Here is a 16779-nt window from a genome sequence, read left to right on the forward strand (position 1 = left end):
GGGCTAAGAGTTCGGCTGGCGACCGGAGGGTAGCCGGTTCAAATCCCGCTTGGAGTGCATACTGTCGTTGTGTCCTTGGGCAAGACACTTCACCCACCTTTGCCTGTAATGGAATGTTACGGCGGCAGGCGCGGGCACACCGCGACGCCCTGTGTCTCCCTTTCAAGGGAGATGCTAAAAATGCATTTCGTTGTCTCTGTACTGTACACTGACAATGACAATAAATTGAATCATTTCATTTCATTTTTTTTTACGTCCCCCTCCCTTTTCATCTGTGCTTGAATTGCCTCATATTGTGTTTTGAATTGAATTCTGTCTTTAATTTGTGTACTAGTCATGTCTCTACTATTTATTTCATTCCGCTTACATGTTTTTCCTCTACTTGCTAAATTTTTGTAAGGTGTCCTTGAGACTCTTGAAAGGCGCCCATAAATAAAATTTATTATTATTATTATTCCTTTACTCCAGAGATGTTGCTTAGCCTGCTGAGTTACTCCAGCATTTTGTATCTACCTTCAGTATAAACCAGGATTTGCTATTCCTTGTTTCAACGTGTTGTTACAATTGTTGGCCGATCTGTTGCAACCGTGTGATTATGTATGTATGAAGTGACTAACTGGCCAATTCGCTCTCTTGTCTTCTAGGTCCACCTTTTATCATCTCTCCTCCAGAAAATATAACAGTGAACATATCCCAAGATGCCTTCTTCACCTGCCAGGCAGAAGCATGTCCCGAAAACCTAACTTACACCTGGCTCTGGGAGGATGAAAATGTCTTCTTCAAGAGGTAAACTCATGTCTTAATTTAATATGTCACTTGACACGGGTGGTCCAATCTGGGTGACTTTCTAAAGCAGTTTCTTAGTTGTACAGTGATAATAATATCCTCGGAATCTCTGGATTTGCCCAGTATCCCGTCATTCTAACCAGTGAGATGAAACAGGCATCAGTAACAAGCCTGGTCAGTCTGAAGAAGAGTCCCGATCTGAAATGTCACCTATTCATGTTCTCCAGCGATGCTGCCTGACCCGATGAGTTACCTCAGCACTTAGCAATCCTTATATATAAACCACAATCTGCAGCTGCTTGTTTCCACAATACCAAGCCCTCAATTAGTTATTCCAATTTAAATTAATAATTTAGATAAATTGATTGAGCGTAACTTATCCAGATTAGTTGATTATATAAGATTTGGTGAGAAAGTGATATGCAGAGAGTAAACATACAGGTTTAGACTGCTTAGACCATAAAAGCAATTTAGACTACAAATGATGCTAAGGGAACGACAATATAAAACAAGGGAGGTCTTGCTGAGGTGATCACATGGTTTTGTAGGACCACGTTTGAAGTGGCAGATGAAATTTTGATCTTCATACCTAATAAAAGATTACTTAGTAGGAAACACGAGCAGTGTGGATTCACTGGAATGAATCCAGGGATGAGGGGTTTGTTCTATGGAGAAAGATTAGCTGTGAGAAAAGGTCTAACTGCTTGAATGCGATGTTAAGAGAAAAGTACAAACCTCACCTCACAAAACGTCGTCATATATACACCTCACAAAAAGATGATTAACTGCACTCAGGAAGGAGCATAGCTCAAAATAATTGAATATGGATGCAGAGAGCATTTTGTTGGCTTGTGTTGTTATGGCAACATCAAGCTATGTACAAGTTGACAGTGCGGCAGTCAATTGGTCATCCTAGCTGTTCATCGTGTGAGTCATCAGACACAATGCTGACTCTTTATTCAAAGGCTGAGGAAATCAATAGATCCACTTGGGAGCAGTAGTTACAGGTTAACAATCAGTTTTGGGAACTTTTGGTTCATTGTTCTGCCTTGAACAATTCCATCATTTTCACCTTTTCTTCCATTTGTTAATAATAAGTAATTTTAATATAATCCATCGCAGGTGATATACTGACTGACACCCACTATAGAAACATAGAAACATAGAAATTAGGTGCAGGAGTAGGCCATTCGCCCCTTCGAGCCTGCACCGCCATTCAATATGATCATGGCTGATCATCCAACTCAGTATCCCGTACCTGCCTTCTCTCCATACCCCCTGATCCCCTTAGCCACAAGGGCCACATCTAACTCCCTCTTAAATATAGCCAATGAACTGGCCTCAACTACCCTCTGTGGCAGAGAGTTCCAGAGATTCACCACTCTCTGTGTGAAAAAAGTTCTTCTCATCTCGGTTTTAAAGGATTTCCCCTTTATCCTTAAGCTGTGACCCCTTGTCCTGGACTTCCCTAACATCGGGAACAATCTTCCTGCATCTAGCCTGTCCAACCCCTTAAGTAAATAAGTAAATAAGTAAATAATAAACCCACTGACTCCCATGGCTATCTGGACTACACTTCTTCCCACCCTGTTTCCTGTAAGGACCCCATCCCCTACTCCCAATTCCTCCGTCTGCACCCAGGATGAGGTGTTCCACACCAGGGCATCGGAGATGTCCTCATTCTTCAGGGAACAGAGGTTCCCCTCTTCTACTATGGATGCGGCTCTCACCAAGGTCTCTTCTATACCCCATAACTCTGCTCTCACTCCCCATCCTCCCACTCGTAAAAAGGCCAGAGTACCCCCTTGTCCTCACCTTCCACCCTTCCAGCCGTCACATACAGCCAATAATCCTCCGACATTTTCGCCACCTCCAACGGGATCCCACCACTGGCCACATCTTCCCATCTCCTCCCCTGTGTGCTTTCCGCAGAGACCGCTCCCTCCGTAACTCCCTGGTCAATGTGTCCCTTCCCACCCAAACCACCCCTTCTGCCACTTGCCCTTGCAACCCCAGAAAATGCTACACTTGTCGCTTTACCTCCCCACTTGACTCCATTCAAGGACCCAAGCAGTCTTTCCAGGTGCGGCAGAGGTTCACCTACACCTCCCCCAACCTCGTCTATTGCATCCGCTGCTCTAGGTGCTCTACATCGGTGAGACCAAGCGTCACCCAACACCTTGGCTCAGTTCGCAATAACCAACCTGATCTCCTGGTGGCTCAGCACTTCAACTCCCCCTCCCATTCTGAATCCAAACTTTCTGTCCTGGGCCATCCTCTATCCAGAGTGAGGACCACTGTAAATTGGAGAAGCAGCACCTCATATTTCACTTGGGCAGTTTACACCAGTGGTATGAACGTTGACTTCTCTAATTTCAGGTAGTCCCTGCTTTCTCCTCCCCTTCTCAGCTCTTCCTCAGCCCACTGTCTCCTCCTCTTCCTTTCTTCTCTGCCCCCCACCCCCCCACCTTCACATCAGTCTGAAGAAGGGTCTCAACCCGAAACATTGCCTATTTCCTTCGTTCCATTGATGCTGCCTCACCCGCTGAGTTTCTCCAGCATTTTTGTCTACCTTTAACATAATTAAGATTGGTGTGTCAGTACAATCAATAGCAGTGAGAGTAAAAATGGTACCAAATGATATTAAATTGTTTTACATAGTGCTCACTCCTGGATGCAGACAGTTACATTTTTGTGAGGATTAAAATATGATTTGTTGAACATAATTTTCATAAATTTAGACCATGCCCTCTTTTCATGAGCCGAAGGAAAGATTTGTTTTATGTGTTCTGTGCAGTAATATTGTAAAGGTGTTCCTCGTGAATGGGCTTATAATTTTGCAGAAGCATTCTTATTCATTTGTTTTAATTATTTAAACAGGCAAGACCAACATTTATTTCACTTGAGAAAATGGAGCAAATCTTTCTTCTTGAATTGCTGCAGTCCTTCCGGCTGCCATGGTAGGGATGCGGAGTGAAATAGAGGATTTAGACCCATTGATGATGGACCCGTTGGTGCTGTGTTTGCAAGGCAGTTTCATGTGTAGCCTCGGGGAGAGTGATGTTCCCATGCACCCACTGCCCTTAATGTTCTTGGTGATAGAGATCATAGATTCGGGATGTGCTGTTCGAAGTCTGTGCAAAAGCATCTCTTTGTACAAAGAGCAGTAAATGGATGAATTAACTACTCCTGCAGCTAAAGAATAAATATGTCCGTCAGGAATTACAGCGGCTTCTGTTAATGGCAGTCTACACTCACTAGCTTGAGAGGGAGATATCATTGATTGTCTGGTACTAAGACAGATTAATGGTTCGGCTGAATTGATAGTGTGTAACTTATCCAGGCTTGCTGATGATACAAAATTCAATGGGAAAGTGAGATGGAGGAAATAAGCATTGATGTCTCTGACCTCAGTCTAGAAGTTGCAGACAGTCGGTGGCCACTTACCAGGCATCAGCAAGTTTGCTGCATGAATGAAAATTTAAAAAAAATAGATAGGCTGGAAATCTTAAATAAAGCAGAAAATGCCAGCGACACTGTGGCTGGATGTGTGGAAGGGGAAGCAGAGACAAAACAAAGCCTTTCCTGATGGAATCTGAGATCAAATAAGACCTGAAATGTGTTTCTCTTTTCACAAAGCTTGCCTGATTTGCTCTTTTCAGCAACCTGTGTTTTTATAGCAACCATACACATTCTTCCCAAACATCAGTTGATGATTTAATTTGTTTTGTTTGTTCATATTCTTGACAGATGTATTAATTGTTGATCACGAACCCATGGGGAGTTATTTTATTACCATGGTAATGCCTCTCGTTCCATATCTGAGGGTCAAGGTGTGCCCATTATTCTAAGAATGGAATAAGTCGCAGAAGTAAAGGTACAACGTACATCTTGCTTGCAGCAGCATTACTGGCAAATAGATTGAGACAACTTGCAAGACACAAATGATACATAAATTCCAGAGCAACAGGACAAAATCCACACAGGGCAGTTTTCACCCCATTTCTGAGGACGAATGTGCTTCAATTGGAGAGGCGCCAGACGAGATTTACAAGAATGATCCCGGTAATGCTCGGGTTCACATATGAGGACCGTTTGATGGCTCTCGGCCTGTACTTGCCGAAGTTTAGAAGGATGAGGGGGTACGCCATTGAAACCTATCAAATAAAGAACGGCCTAGATAGAGTGGATGTGGAGAGGATGTTTCCAATGGTGAGAGCGTTGAGGACAAGACGGCACAGCCTCTGCATAAAAGGACATACCCTTACAGTGGAGATGAAGAGGAATTTCTTTAGCCAGAGGGTGGTGAATATGTGGAATTCATTGCCACAGATGGCAGTGGCGGCAAGTCATTGGGTATGTTTAAAGCAGAGATTGAAGGGTGTCAAAGGTTATAGGGAGAAGCCAGGAAAAGGCAGGAGAAGGCAGGTAGATAGGGTGGTCAAACAGGCTTTTGGCACATTGGCCTTCATCAGTCAGAGCCTTGCCCTGAGCAGGTGAATCGAGGACCAGAGGACATAGGTTTAAGGTGAAGGGGATAAGATGTAATATAAATCTCAGGGGTAACCCCGTCACACAAAGTATGGTGGGTTTATGGAACAAGCTGCCAGAGAAGGTAGTTGGGGCAGGGACTATCCCAATATTTAAGAAACAGTTTGACAGGAACATGGAATAGGACAGGTTTGGAGAGAAATGGACCAAATGCGGGCAGGTGGAGCTAGTGTACCTGGGACACAGTGGTTGGTGTGGGCAAGTTGGGCCTGTTTCCACAATGTATCACTCTATGACTTTATTGATGGTTTTCTATGATTGATTATATTTTAGCTCACCAGACTATTGTCTTCTGAGATAATAGATTAATGATGGTTTAGAAATGTTGACGTACAGGACTACAGATAGTGTGAGCAGTTAAATTATGAGAATCTTTTTCTCCATCTCTTCTAGTTTTTTGCTAAACAGATCATTAAAGTTCTTGTGCTGCTAATGGTGATAACTCATGTTCAAATTTCATATTAAAAGTTTGACCTCGTTTCAGAACTTGCAGCTAACGTACTGGAGTCCAAATGCAGTGCAGATGAGGACCTGTGTAGAATTGTGTGCTAAAAACTCAGTGAAATAGCAGGAAGTGAAATACATTTTACATGCAAAGTATAACTTTGGCCACTGTAAGCATGTTCAGTGATGCTGACCTGGGATGAATGTCTAGGCTTTCCTTTCAGTTAGATGTGTTTTATAAATTGATGCAAGCAATATGTGTGCGGGAGCAGGTGGACACAACTTTATTGTGTAACTCTACCTCACTGGAGCTGTTTCATTGATGTCACTAATCTCACAATTGCATCAAGAGGGGCTTTATTCACTTATTGAACGGTTGCTATGATGTTGACAAACTGGCTTCACTTGGTTGGTTTAACAAACGTCACTCTGTAAATGGAGATGCTCATGTGGCTCACTCTGTATATTTCTCCTAGGGATGGGGAGAGCACAGAGCAACAGCATGCTGGAGTGTAATTGTAAATCAAGGTGAAGTGTCCTTGCCCCATAAATCCATGACACACAAACTATCTATGGATGTTTTGGAACATCAGAGTTCTAACTACTTATGATTAGTTTTGATTGGTGTGGGTGATCAGCATGGATGTGATGGGCTGATGGGCCTGTTTCTGTGCTATCTGACTCTAGGATTCTATCTGAGGATGTCAACCAAAGTTCACACACTCCCTCATCTGTCCCTGCAAACTGCATTAAGTGTTCCTATATATATCATAGGGCATTAATATGCAATGACAAAATGTCCTGAAATAGACATGTTCTCCCAATGCCCTAGAGAAAAACCCTGTAAAAGTGCCATTAGCTCGAACATTGACATTGGTGAGATGGCTGGTTAATTGCCTCCATTTGCCAGGTTGAATATTGGCCCCGGGGGTATTTGCTGCAGACTGGTGACAAATCTTGTGGTCTCTGGTGGTTTCTGCTGTTCTGTCAGAGCAGATTCCTGAAGGCAGATTAAGGGGTGCTTTACTCTGCAGCCAGCATCTTCCACATCTGACAGAGGCAGTCAGCAGAGCACTAAACTTGTCCAAAGAGATTTGCAACTGCCTTTCTTTGAAATCGAACATGATCCCATGACACTGTCTTGGGCACCTGCCATAGTTCTTGTCAGAGTGCTTTATACCACCGTGCTTGTGATGTGTTAAGTGATACCCTGCAGGGCAGAAGTAACATAAAGATAAGCGGAAAGCTTCAGGCAGTCTTACTGTGTCAGTGCAGTAAAGTATTTTGCATTGTGCACTCATTAATATTAATAAAAAAACTTTAATGTTTAAATAATTCCTGATTCACAGCTGCACGATGAAATTGGTGTCACTATAAGGACAGGGGTTTTAAACAGCATCTGTATCATCTGGGTAAATGGATGAGGCCTGCCATTATAATCATCATAATCATAATCATAACAATAATCGTAATTTATTAGCCAAATATGTTTTGTAACATACAAACAATTTGGTTTACCATACAGTCATGCCAAAAAGGCAACAAGACACACAACTACATAAAAAATTGACATAAACATCCACCACAGCGGCTCCTCCCCATTCCCCACAGTGATGGAAGGCAATAAAGTCTTATCTTTTATCATCCTTTTCTCCCACGATCTGGGGAGTCGAACCATCCGCAGTTGGGGCGATTGAAGCTCCTCCAGCCGGCGATCGGAGCTCCCGCACCAGGGCGATCGAAGCTCCCGCGATCGGGGCAGTTGAAGGTCCCGCGGCTTGGAGCTCGCGAAGTCGGTCTCTAACCAGGGACCGCGAGCTCCACGATGTTAAGTCGGCAGGCTCCCGCGGTTGGCGTTCCCGAAGTGCCTGCAAGAGGCCGCTAGCTCCACATTATTAGGCCGCAGTACAGATGGAGATACCACACGGATAAGGTCGCATCTCCGTCGAGGAAAGAGATTAAAAAAGATTCCCCCACGACCGCCAAAATCTCCCCACATTACACAAAACTAAAGATAAACTAAACCATAGATTTTACAACAAACTAAAAACACAACGAAGGAAAAAGACGAGGCAGGCAGTTGGCGAGGCAGCCATCGTACGGGCCGGGCCCCCTGTTGTGCTACATCAGTCCAACTGTTATTATCCTCCTTAAAACTAATCATGTAGTTAAGATCTACCACCAAAATACCTTCTGCAAATTATTAATTTTACTTTCTGCTATTAAATACAGTACTTAAAATTGTATTTCACCTATTTTTGTTTTGCTAAAACATTTAGCACCATGCCAAGTCAGTTCACCCTCCCTCCCCCCTCTAAATAAATCGTAAATTGAACTGGACCCAGCAATATCTCCAAGTTTGCAGATGACACTAAGCTGGGGGGCAGTGTTAGCTGTGAGGAGGATGCTAGGAGACTGCAAGTTGACTTGGATAGGCTGGGTGAGTGGGCAAATGTTTGGCAGATGCAGTATAATGTGGATAAATGTGAGGTTATCCATTTTGGTGGCAAAAACAGGAAAGCAGACTATTATCTAAATGGTGGCCGATTGGGAAAGGGGGAGATGCAGCGAGACCTGGGTGTCATAGTACACCAGTCATTGAAGGTAGGCATGCAGGTGCAGCAGGCAGTAAAGAAAGCGAATGGTATGTTAGCTTTCATTGCAAAAGGATTTGAGTATAGGAGCAGGGAGGTTCTACTGCAATTGTACAGGGTCTTGGTGAGACCACACCTGGAGTATTGCGTACAGTTTTGGTCTCCAAATCTGAGGAAGGACATTATTGCCATAGCGGGAGTGCAGAGAAGGTTCACCAGACTGATTCCTGGGATGTCAGGACTGTCTTATGAAAGAAAGACTGGATAGACTTGGTTTATACTCTCTAGAATTTAGGAGATTGAGAGGGGATCTTATAGAAACTTACAAAATTCTTAAGGGGTTGGACAGGCTAGATGCAGGAAGATTGTTCCCGATGTTAGGGAAGTCCAGGACAAGGGGTCACAGCTTAAGGATAAGGGGGAAATCCTTTAAAACCGAGATGAGAAGAACTTTTTTCACACAGAGAGTGGTGAATCTCTGGAACTCTCTGCCACAGAGGGTAGTTGAGGCCAGTTCATTGGCTATATTTAAGAGGGAGTTAGATGTGGCCCTTGTGGCTAAGGGGATCAGGGGGTATGGAGAGAAGGCAGGTACGGGATACTGAGTTGGATGATCAGCCATGATCATATTGAATGGCGGTGCAGGCTCGAAGGGCCGAATGGCCTACTCCTGCACCTAATTTCTATGTTTCTATGTTTATGAAACAGGGTTAACAGGGTGGAGGCTGGAGGGATTTGTCTCTTTGACCTGCATCCTGACTGGGTTTTAGATGGGACCCACTTGACCTCATTATGGCTCAGATTGGGGGAGGAAACAGCAGTGGTGAGTTTCCCTAGCAAGTCTGCTTATTTGGGCCTTAACACAGCATGTACTGGGCATTTTGAATGAGGAAATAAGAATATCATATTAAACTAAACTGAATCATATACATGTATGTAGACATGCTAAATACCATCTTTCTCACCCCCCCCCCCCCCCACTCCACAATCAGTCTGAAGAAGGGTCCCAATCCTAAATGTCACCCATGCATGTTCTCCAGAGATCCTGCCTAGCCCGTTGAGCTACTCCAGCACTTTGTGTGTTTTTTTTCTAAACCAGCATCTGCAGTTCCTTGTTTCTATGAAATACTGCTGTTTAATTACACATTTTCATATTAACAAAATTTCACCCAGAAATATTAGGCAGCCTGATATACACTGAGTAAAAATGAATTATGTACAGTAGTTTTTATTTTAATGGATACGATGTGTTACAATTTCTAGGCAAGAATGATCAACGCAGATTTCAAATTGTATGCAAATTTCTTCTGCAGTAAAACACGACCTATTTATTTTCACAAATGACTTAAAATAGAATTAAGAGGATGTAAAAAATACTCAGGTAAAGTTTTGATTTATAAAAAATGGTGTAAATTGAATATTAGTTGACTCCACTGAAATGAAATTTTATTGAGAAAATGTAATGAATAATGTAGTAGAATGGAGTAACACTACAGTTGGGATCAAATGACGGCTGGGTAGGATATTTTGTTCATGAAATACATAACTTTTGTCAGTAAGCCAACAAAGTATCGTATTGCACCTTTTAGAGGTTTTCTTCCCAGTTCAGTAGTAGGTGGTGGCCAATTTCAGGAATGACGAAGTGTGTTGAATTGCTCCATCTGTCTCGTATCTCTTCTATATTAGGGCTGAAGCTTCCGATATAAACTTGGACTTAACACATGCGTCATTTTACTAAATCCCAGAACACCATGACAAAAAAGTAGGTCATTTGGTTTCTCGGCTCATGCCGTTTCTATTCACCAGAAGAGCTTTCATTTTAATCACACACTTAGCAAAGGAGGACGAAGAAATTGATGAAGAAGGACAAGATTGTACATGAAATTAAACTGGTCTGGAGCATACAAATGAACTGTAATCTTCTGTAGGCATTTAAATAGGTAAAGGCAAATAAGGGGGTCCTTTACAGACAGAAAATGAAGAATTTACAATAGGGATTAAGAAATTGGCAGGAAATATTTGCATTTGCTTTCTGCCTGTCTTGACAAAAGAAGACAAAATACGTCAAAAGTACAAGAGAAGCAAGATACTGAAAAGATGATGATTCACAAGGACCCACTATTTTACATGCCAGCATTCTGAGAGGAGGTGATGGAGATAGTAAATAATCTATTCATAGTTACAATCTACGGAACCTTCTCAAATTCCATAGATTCTGGAATTCTCCGTCTGGATTGGAGAGTTGCATAAGTACCTCTTCAATTTAGGAAAGGACTGAGAGAGGAACTATTGGTCCATTAGTTTATGGAAAATGCTGAAATCTAGAATGAAGGATCGTTCTAAGTGCACTTTAACAAGAATACATTTTACTTGATAGTTTTTTTATATGGTTTCGTTTATTGTCTGATACAGTGCAAAGCCTTTGTTGCGTGCTAACCAGCAAGTGGAAAGACAATACAAGATTACAATCAAGCCATTCACAGTGTACAAAACATGATAATGGAATGATGTTCAGTGCAAGATAAAGTCGGTAAAGTCCAATTAAAGATAGTCCGAGGGTGTCCAATGAGTAGTTCAGGACTGCTCTCTAGTTGTGGTTGGATGATTCAGTTGCCTGATAATTGGACTGAGTGGTGAAAATTAAAATAAACTGCAAATACTGGAAATCTAAAGCAAGAACAGTAAATGCTAGGAATACTCGAACCTCAGATGTTGACTCTGTTTCTCATACCACAGTTGCAGACTGACCTGCTGAATATTTCCAGCATTTATCCAATATCAAATGCAGGAAAATGGTGCTGAGGTGGAAGGGCACAGGGGGGACGACAGATGGCACAATGGGCTAAGTGTTCGGCTGGCGACTGGAAGGTAGCTGGTTCGAATCCCGCTTGGAGTGCATACTATCGTTGTGTCCTTGGGGCAAGACACTTCACCCACCTTTGCCTGTGTGTAAATGTAATGTAATTATGTGAAGCACTTTGGGGTCAATGCAAGTTGACTAAAAATGTGCTATATAAATAAGATTATCATTATAAGGGCAGCTATAAATGATGAATAAAAGGGCAGACTTTAAGGACCAATCTTCCTCCCTCATTGCTCCCTTATGTTCCTGGTTATTTCTCCTTCCGTGCCACTTTTTTTTGGAGAAAGTATCTAATTTTGAAATAATTTGTGAACTTTGTTTTGCGAAAAAATTCTTACATTTGGATGCGTTACTGAGAAAAATTCTTTTGTGCAATCTTAATCAAGTTTCCTAAGGACAGATATCGGCATCTTGCTGCTTATTATTCAGAACTAATTGGCATTATATTTGTAATCAGAAAGGAAAAGTATTCCCATTTTCCAAAATACCAGAACTCAGCTTAACAGAATAAATATCCATTGAAAGTCCATTTGCATCTCTCGACATAGTGCCTTACTAAGTTCATTGCAGACTAGGAACTAACTGGCAATTGACATTTTATTTGGCTTTACCGCTTCTCCCATTTTTGAAAGAGATGTAACATTTGCTACTCTCAAGTGTGATTTATGTTTCTAGAGGATTTGTTCAATATTATGTCTCTTTTTAAATAATAACCTCCATCGATGTTTTCCTCATGCAATGATGATTCTACAATTTCAGTATTGATCTCGGCAGTGAAATCATTAGCTAAGCCAAACAAATCATTAGCCATTGTTGTACATTCTTAATTTTGGTGCAGACACTGCTGCTGCCTTCAAATTAATCGGAGATAGAACTTGCAAGTTGATTTCCGTAATTACATTTTTAGTAAACATTTTTAATTTGTTTTCAAGATATCCATTTGATCTTTATTCCCGGGATGGCGGCTGACACATGATGAAAGAATGGGTCGACTGAGCTTGTATTCACTGGAATTTAGAAGGATGAGAGGGGATTTTATAGAAACATATGAAATTCTTAAATGATTGGACAGGCAGGAATAATGTTCCCGATGTTGGTGGAGTCAAGAACCAGGGGTCACAGTTTAAGAATAAGGGGTAAGCCATTTAGGACTGAGATGAGGAAAAACTTCTTCACCCAGAGAGTTGGGAATCTGTGGAATTCTCTGGCACAGACAGAAGTGGAGGCCAATTAATCGGATGTTTTCAAGAGACAGTTAGATTCACCTCTTAGGGCTAAAGGAATAAAGGGATATGGGGGTAAAGCAGGAACAGGGTACTGATTTTAGATGACCAGCCATGATAATATTGAATGTCGGTGCTGGCTAGAAGGGCCGAATGGCCCATTCCTGCTATTTTTCTATGTTTCTATGTAAAATGCTGTATGGTTTTAAGGATTACTGCCATTTCTAATGCTATAGGAATGTTGGCGTCAGTGGACTTGTGTACCATAAAATCTACCACCACCACAGGGACCACAACTCACCTCACGTACAAATGTTTTATCAATAAATTGATCGAAATTGATTGATATGATTAGTTAGGTTTGCTTCAAAACTAACAAATTTGACTAATACTGGTTGTAATTCAACCACACAATTATTATTACCTGTACAGTGTTTATTGGATTCTTTCTCCTGTGGCTCGAATACTATCTTCTACCACAAATTGTCCATGGCTTGTAATTTGAGCATCCATTGAATTTCCATTGGGACTAATAAGTTGTACAGAATATATTGTGTCTTTAGCCCAGTTTATACTGACAGTGGCTGCTCGAACAATTGGGAAGTTGTAGAGTTGATATGTTGTTCCATTTAACCAATAAATCATAATGGTTGTGTTCTTACAACTTAAAAATATTTACATTTTACAGTTGAGTACTAAGATATTACGCCTGCCTATATATGGCACTGTTCTTATTTTCAATTATCAATTTACGATTTTTAGATTAAAGTATTTAGGATTTTAACTGCAGTTTAATTAACCAGAATCTGACAAGACACACATTAATGCATTAATTAAATGAGGGATTATTTTGAACAATGGTTCCTGAATGGTTTAGTGACACGAGGATTTGCTGATGGTGGTTCCAAGACATGTAATCACAGGGTCCATATTTGACACCTGGTCTGGTAGCCCTGAACAAAGGGGAGAATTCAGACATTGTCCTTGCCGCTGATTACATTCACTGTGTTTGGGGATTAGTTGAGAACTGCTCTGAAGTTATCTTGGCTCTTACCCAACATCACCAGCACTGTCTTGCTGTAAAGAATGATCACTTGGATGGGATCCCGGAAAGCAGCCTGCACTTGTGGCAACATTATCCTGGTTTTCGAGATGAACAGGTTTAAAATTCAAACAGCACCTTCAACCTAATTTTACGCAAACTCCCAGCTGATGGTTTAACAAAAAGTAATTCCAAAGATTTGGGCAGAAAGTATTGTGGTCCATCCATAGCTGGTACCAGCAAAAGGGAAATTCTCAACAATAATTGATTTTGTTCTTACTGATCATTGACTCACCTATGAAATCTATTAGCACTTATGAATTCAAAAGCATGCACATATTGAATTATTATAACACCCAAACATCGATGTCTTGATTTAACCTACAATTCATGCATGCTTCTCCTTGCTTATTATCCATTTATATTCATTGTCGTTATCAGTCTCTATCCCTGTGAGTGCCTTTACACTTCATGTTAATGAACCAGTGATAATGTAACACATGATGTGATAGTTGAACACAGTTAATGTATTAGAGTAAGAAAGTAATACTTCCCTGAAAATTTCATTTTAATAATTTTGCAATATTGAATTATTTATTATCAGGCGATTTTAATAATAAGTACATTTCAGAGTTTGATGAATATTTGCTAGGTTAGAGGTTCGAGAAACCATATATGATTCCATTAAGAATTATTAGAGGGTAAATACTAAAGTAGTGTTTGAGCAATGTTTCATATCATTGTCATATGTCTGCTTAACCTCAAGAGCAAGTAAGGCTATTTTATACCTCTTCAAGAAAAAGGGAGACCAAATTCTGGCAACTCATTCCAATTATGTGCAAGGGAAAAAGTGATCTTTGCAATAGTAATCTGCAAAATGTGTAGGAAGGAATTGCAGCTGCTGGTTTAAACCAAAGATAGACACAAAAAGTTGGAGTAACTCCGCAGGTCAGACAGCATCTCTGGAGAAAAGGATTAGGTGACATTTCGGGTGAAGACAACTTCTTCAAACTGAAACGTCACCTATTCTTTTTCTCCAGAGATGCTGTCTGGCCAGTTGAGTTACTCCTGCTTTTTGTGGCTATCTTCGGTAATCTGCAAAGTTGTTCATTGCTTGATTGGAAGGAGTACAGCAGTGAATAACAACATCCTCGTGAACATTAAGGAATTCAAAACACCGCCTATATCCGGGAAGAAGTGAGAATGTAGAATGTAGAATGTAGAACTTGTTTAAAGGGGTGTTTGTGTTGTGCATGCTGCAAAAAAAGGATGTGGTTACATTGATGGGTTGAATGGGATTGGGAGGAGGTTCCCGTGACATGGATATGAACAGGGCTTGATGGACCATGTTGTTTTAGACAATAGACAATAGGTGCAGGAGTAGGCCATTCGGCCCTTTGAGCCAGCACTGCCATTCAATGTGATCATGGCTGATTATCCCCAATCAGTACCCCGTTCCTGCCTTCTCCCCATATCCCCTGATTCCGCTATCTTTAAGAGCCCTACCTAGTTCTCTCTTGAAAGTATCCAGAGAACTGGCCTCCACCGCCCTCTGAGGCAGAGAATTCCACAGATTCACAACTCTCTGTGAGAAAAACTGTTTCCTCGTCTCTGTTCTAAATGGCTTACCCCTTATTCTTAAACTGTGTTCATATCCATGTCACAGGAACCTCCTCCCAAACACCATTTTCTAGAATGATTATGTTCTGTATTTTGATCCCAGCTTCATCAAAAAGGAGCCGCTGAGTTACTCCAGCACTCTGTGTCTGTCTAAACTAATTCCATGTTTGACCCATCTGGCTCTAAGCCTTTACTGTCCATGTACCAATCCAAATGTTGTGTAAATGTTGTGATTGTGTCTGCCTCAATTACGTCCACTGGCATCCCATACCATACATCTACAACCCTCTGTACCTGTCCAAATGTACTCTTAAATGTTGATATTGAACTATAAGTTTTTTCTTGTTCCTCTTTGTCTCTGACAGTGACCTGAACCTGAGGGTGCGGATTTTCGTTGATGGAATGTTGATCATCTTCCGAGTCAAGCCTGAAGATGCTGGGAAGTACACTTGTGTACCTAGCAACAGTTTTGGGCATTCTCCTTCAGCCTCGAGTTACTTGACAGTTCAGTGTGAGTGTCATCTTCGGTCATTGGGGATTTGCAGGCTTCATTGGTGCTTAGACATTACTCTTAATCAATCAGTTCCTTGTGCCAATGCTGAACTTTGCACCTGATTTTCATGTCCTTTGGAGTCTCCGCTTCACATTCCCGTATCCCATTGTATTCAGCTCCACACTGCTGGATAAACAGTGGAAAGAAGTCAGTGCAACCACGACTGAAACATAGAATTTATTTCACTTGATAATATACACTTGGCCATCGAGTAAAATTTGCGATTCTATCTGACTGAAAAGAATAATCCAACAAATTTTACCTTCTTTGGCTTGCCCCAGCCACAAGTATGTTAATTTAATTAGTTTGAGTAATTCATTTATGAAAGTGTGTGCTTAAACACCTATGCTGTGCCTGTTTTACACTATTGCTCAACGTCAAAATTGTCCCCAATCTGTCAGCACCATACTATGCAGTGTGGTACAGGAATTATTAAGTTACTGAACTAGTATCCAGAGACTTTGACTAATGATTTGGAGACGTGAGTTCAAACCCACCATGGCAGCTGTGGAATTTAAATTCAGATAGTTAAATAAATCCATCATAAAAGGCTGCTAGGACTAATGGCGAGCATGTATCTAGCAGATTGCCATATAAACCCATCTGGCTTCATAATGTCCTTTAGGAAAGAAAATCTGTCATCTTTACCCAATCTGTTCTGGATTTGATTCCAGACTTACAACAATGTGATCCAATTAGCTGCCTTCTTGAGATGGATTCTCAAACCACTCATTCCAGGACAGTTAGTATTGGGTGCTGGGTGTAGATGGTGTCAAGTACAGTGGCATTGTCAGGGATAACATTATCCAAAGCATATTAGTGACATCTCAGATCTATTTCTGGGACGTGATGGTACAATATCTTGGTCGATGTAGCATTCATTTCTTAGACTGATCATGAGAAATTGCCTCAAAAATGTCAGTTTCAGACATTTCTGCCTTTATGGCTGTTTCGGTCATACTGAAATTAGTTAGCACTGAGATTATTTGTTTGGTACTTACGCTGATTGTGAAGCTCACAACGCCCACAACACATACCCCCTCCCACCAATAACATGCACTCTTCAATGCTTAAATAAATCTGGAATGAATACAGAACATTGA

The 16779-nt window shown here is 41.3% G+C and overlaps 1 protein-coding gene across 1 annotated transcript in view; it reads left to right on the forward strand.

The window, feature by feature from the left end:
* The window catches only part of igsf9bb (immunoglobulin superfamily, member 9Bb), a 429804-nt gene that overhangs the window by 347268 nt on the left and 65757 nt on the right, over window positions 1–16779 (forward strand). Inside the window, exons 6-7 of the mRNA XM_055660774.1 lie at window positions 645–786; window positions 15489–15634. Coding sequence (XP_055516749.1) covers window positions 645–786; window positions 15489–15634 — 288 coding nt within the window. The remainder of the gene's footprint in view (window positions 1–644; window positions 787–15488; window positions 15635–16779) is intronic.

The sequence above is a fragment of the Leucoraja erinacea genome, chromosome 32, assembly GCF_028641065.1.
Source record: "Leucoraja erinacea ecotype New England chromosome 32, Leri_hhj_1, whole genome shotgun sequence".
NCBI classification, from domain to species: Eukaryota; Metazoa; Chordata; class Chondrichthyes; order Rajiformes; family Rajidae; genus Leucoraja; species Leucoraja erinaceus.